General features: G+C 35.1%; 1 protein-coding gene across 14 annotated transcripts in view; it reads left to right on the plus strand.

Annotated features, from left to right (window-relative positions):
- caska (calcium/calmodulin-dependent serine protein kinase a) overlaps positions 1-1,923 on the plus strand; it is a 204,484-nt gene extending 202,561 nt beyond the window's left edge. For all 14 annotated transcript variants that reach the window (XM_050048414.1, XM_050048415.1, XM_050048417.1 and 11 more), the window contains one exon: positions 645-1,923. In XM_050048414.1, coding sequence (XP_049904371.1) covers positions 645-821 — 177 coding nt within the window. In that variant the 3' untranslated portion in view covers positions 822-1,923. The remainder of the gene's footprint in view (positions 1-644) is intronic.
- The last annotated feature ends 2,214 nt before the right edge of the window (positions 1,924-4,137 follow it).

Here is a 4,137-nt window from a genome sequence, read left to right on the forward strand (position 1 = left end):
TTGCTGCCTCTCACAGCAGCTGGAGTCTGAGAAAAAATAACTTCATTCACTGGGCCAACTGCCGGTGACTTTTAAGGTGGAACGTTAACTTGTAATGTTACTCAATGCATGAGTTGATGACGTGAATCCATCAGCACACCTTAAATTTCACTGTGACAACTTTGACCATCACTTTAGTTTTTATTGTCTTTATTGGATGACAGACACTTTTAATAATGAGTGGATCTTCAAGTGTTACGTGTATATATTCTAATCCTCACTTCCTGTGGGCTACAGCAACACTAAACCCCTGAGTTTGCCTGAGAAGGACTAAATGCACAAAGCTGCTGTTTTTAAATATCCCATGGAGAGAGACTCTCACTGCAGCCTGCCTGTGTCGGCCAGTCTGTATGTCCAGAGTGTGATCACTGAGTTTGCACATGGTATCTTTCTCAGTTTCTGATCTGTCTCTCTGCTCGCAAAGTTTTCATCATGTTTCTCTCAGTTTTCTGTTCTTGTCTCAGACAGCTCGATCACACAGTGTGTAGGGGCCTGTAGGATTTCTCTTTCAGTCCTGTATGTGGTCTCCTCTCTCCATCACCCTCTCTGCCTTCATCGATGTCTAACACCCTCTGTTACTCCTCCTCCTCCTCCTCCTCCTCCAGGACGAGTCTCTCCAGCGGCTGCAGAAGGAGTCTGAGATCCTGCAGAAGACCTACGCTCACTACTTCGACCAGACCATCATCAACAACGAGATTGACGAGACCATCAGGCACCTGGAGGAGGCCATTGACCTGGTGTGCACCACCAGCCAGTGGGTCCCCGTGTCCTGGGTCTACTGACCTGCAACCCTGACTGACACCACCTACACCTACACCTCCACCTCCTCCTCCCCTCCCAGCAACAACACCTCAGCCAAACTCCCATCATCCCCTCTTCAGAATAAGAAATTTAAAAAAAACGATTAACAAAAAAACGACGGGAAACCTCTCTCCACACTGCACTTGATTGAGAACCCCCCTCAGCGTACTGTGAAAGCGACCACAGCATTCAACCGAACTCCTCCTGAACGCCGCACCAACAACCTGCGGCAGCCGATTATCGGACTCTTGCCCTGACAGACGACCTAGTCATAGTGATGTATAAAAACAAGAGTTTAAACAAAAGTGAATATTGTCATGTCTGTACTAGCTAGGAGGCAACATTTTTGTAGATGTTTGTTTTAAAGAGACAGTACTGTGTCCCGTCCTCCCATCGCATTGTAGTCCTGTTGGGTGTTGTAGTACTAAACCATCTGTAGAAAGACACTGTCAGTGGGTATTCTGTCTGTCGGCAGACTGAAGTAAAAGCACACAAACACACTGCAATGTCTTCTCATCTATAGATCATGTCACCGGCCCTCCTTATTTATTCATTCTTGTTCTTTTCTGAGCTGTAACGCTGGGTTACATCCTCCCATCATCCTGTTGTCAGCCCTTGGTACAGCTACTTTATCTCACACCTTTCTACCTTCCTACCTGCCAGGTACTGTCTCTTCTAAATAAATCCATAAATAATGTTTTAGAGATTTGAATGAGGTTATCATGCATGTGGACATTTGCAAGCTTCCATGCTGTCAGTCAGTCAGTGTTCCCCGTGTCCCTCTGTAAACCTCCGAGAAAGAAAAGAAGACAAAAATATATACATTAAAAAAACATTCCAGCTGTTTGGAAGACTGAACTCAGCCGAGGGAAGCAAGAGGGGCAAGAAAAAACTAACAGCGACGGAGCCGGACGTTGACTTGACACCTATGCACATCCCTTGCATTTCGGGTGACATTTCTAAACCACAGATTTATAAAAAAAAAATAATAATAATGATAATGATGATAATGATGATGATTGACCATGTAGTGAGATGTGTTTGTAAAAAAAATCTAATAAAAGTCGATTTTTCTCTTTTTGATTTGTCGTACACAAGAAAAGGAAGAATTCCACCTTATTCCTCATTTGCCATTTCAGAGATGTGATGTCCAAGAGTATTAATGTTTCAATCAAGTTTAAAAATCAACGAGAGATGAAATGCTGATTTTTATTCTGAAACTGTGTAACTGTCTACAAAGGAAGTGTACACTATACATTCTGCAAAGGTGACGACTTTGCGAGGGAAGAGGAGGCAGCGTGTGCATCTGATTAACATGTATATGAATATGACAGAATGACATACAAACTGCCCCTTGTGTAAATGACTCTGCAATGATAAAAGCTCTTCAGTATGAACAATTTTTTAAATATATTTCCTTTTATGTGTTGGAAAGTGAACCTTTGAGTGGCTCTCATTTTTTCTTTTCCACTGACACAAACATCTCAGACTGAGCAGAGTATCACAGTATCAAGTCATAGTATAATATGTAATCAAAAATCTCACAAAAAGTCATAGTATAATATGTTGTTCAAAGTTTAATTAAAAAGTCATAGTTTAATATGTGATCAAAAATATCAGAAAAAAAGTCATAGTATAGTATATCGTTCAAAAGAACAAAAAACAAAATTTCATAGAAACTGCATACTGCAGTATGTCATTCAAAATTTCATTTAAAAAAGTCATGTTTTATAATGTGATCAAAGATCATATGAAAGTCATAGTATAGTATGTCGTTCAAAAAAACAAAAAACAAAATTTCATAGAAACTGCATACTGCAGTATGTCATGCAAAATTTCATTTAAAAAAGTCATGTTTTATAATGTGATCAAAGATCATATAAAAGTCATAGTATAGTATGTCGTTCAAAGATATCACAAAAAAGTCATAGTATAGTATGTCGTCCAAAATGTCAAAAAGTCATAGTATAGTATGTCGTTCAAAATATAAAAGTCAGTATAGTATGTCGTTCAAGATTTCAAGAAAAGTCATAGTATAGTATGCCGTTCAAAATTTAAAAAAAAAGTCATATTATAGTATGTCGTTCAAAATTTCAAAAAAGTCAGTATAGTATGTCGTTCACAATTTTATCAAAAAGTCATAGTATAGTATGTCATTCAAAATATCATTGAAAAAGTCATAGTGTAGTATGTTGTCCAAAATATCATTGAAAAAGTCATAGTATAGTATGTTGTTCAAAATATCATAAAAAAGTCATAGTATAGTATGTCGTTCAAAATATCATTAAAAAGTCATAGTATAGCATGTTGTTCAAGATATCATCAAAAAGTCATAGTATAGTATGTCGTTCAAAATATCATCAAAAAGTCATAATATAGTATGTCGTTCACAATTTAATCAAAAAGTCATAATATAGTATATTGTTCACAATTTCATCAAAAAGTCATAGTATAGTATGTCGTTCACAATTTTTAAAAAAAGGCATATTATAGTATGTCGTTCAAAATTTCAAAAAAGTCAGTATAGTATGTCGTTCAAAATTTCAAAAAAAGTTATAGTATAGTATGTCGTTCAAAATTTCCAAAAAAAAGTCATAGTATAGTATGTCGTTCAAAATTTCAAAAAAAAGTCATAGTATAGTATGTCGTTCAAACTATAAAAAAAGTCATAGTATAGTATGTCGTTCAAAATTTTAAAAAAAAGTCATAGTATAGTATGTCGTTCAAAATTTCAAAAAAAGTCATAGTATAGTATGTCGTTCAAACTATAAAAAAAGTCATAGTATAGTATGTCGTTCAGAATATCATCAAAAAGTCATAATATAGTATATTGTTCACAATTTCATCAAAAAGTCATAGTATAGTATGTCGTTCACAATTTCATCAAGAAGTCATAGTATAGTATGTCGTTCAAAATATCATCAAAAAGTCATAGTATAGTATGTCGTTCAGAATTTCATAAATTCATAGCATAGTATGTCGTTCAGAATTTCATAAAAAAGTCATAGTATAGTATGTCATTCAAAATATCATTGAAAAAGTCATAATATAGTATGTCGTTCAAAATATCATAAAAAAAGTCATAGTATAGTATATTGTCCAAAATGTCATAAAAAAGTGATAGTGTAGTATGTTGTTCAAAATATCATAAAAAAAAGTCATAGTATAGTATGTCGTTCACAATTTTATCAAAAAGTCATAGTATAGTATGTCGTTCAAAATATCATAAAAAAAAGTCATAGTATAGTATATTGTCCAAAATATCATAAAAAAGTGATAGTGTAGTATGTTGTTCAA

Source organism: Epinephelus moara, chromosome 7 (genome assembly GCF_006386435.1).
Source record: "Epinephelus moara isolate mb chromosome 7, YSFRI_EMoa_1.0, whole genome shotgun sequence".
NCBI classification, from domain to species: Eukaryota; Metazoa; Chordata; class Actinopteri; order Perciformes; family Serranidae; genus Epinephelus; species Epinephelus moara.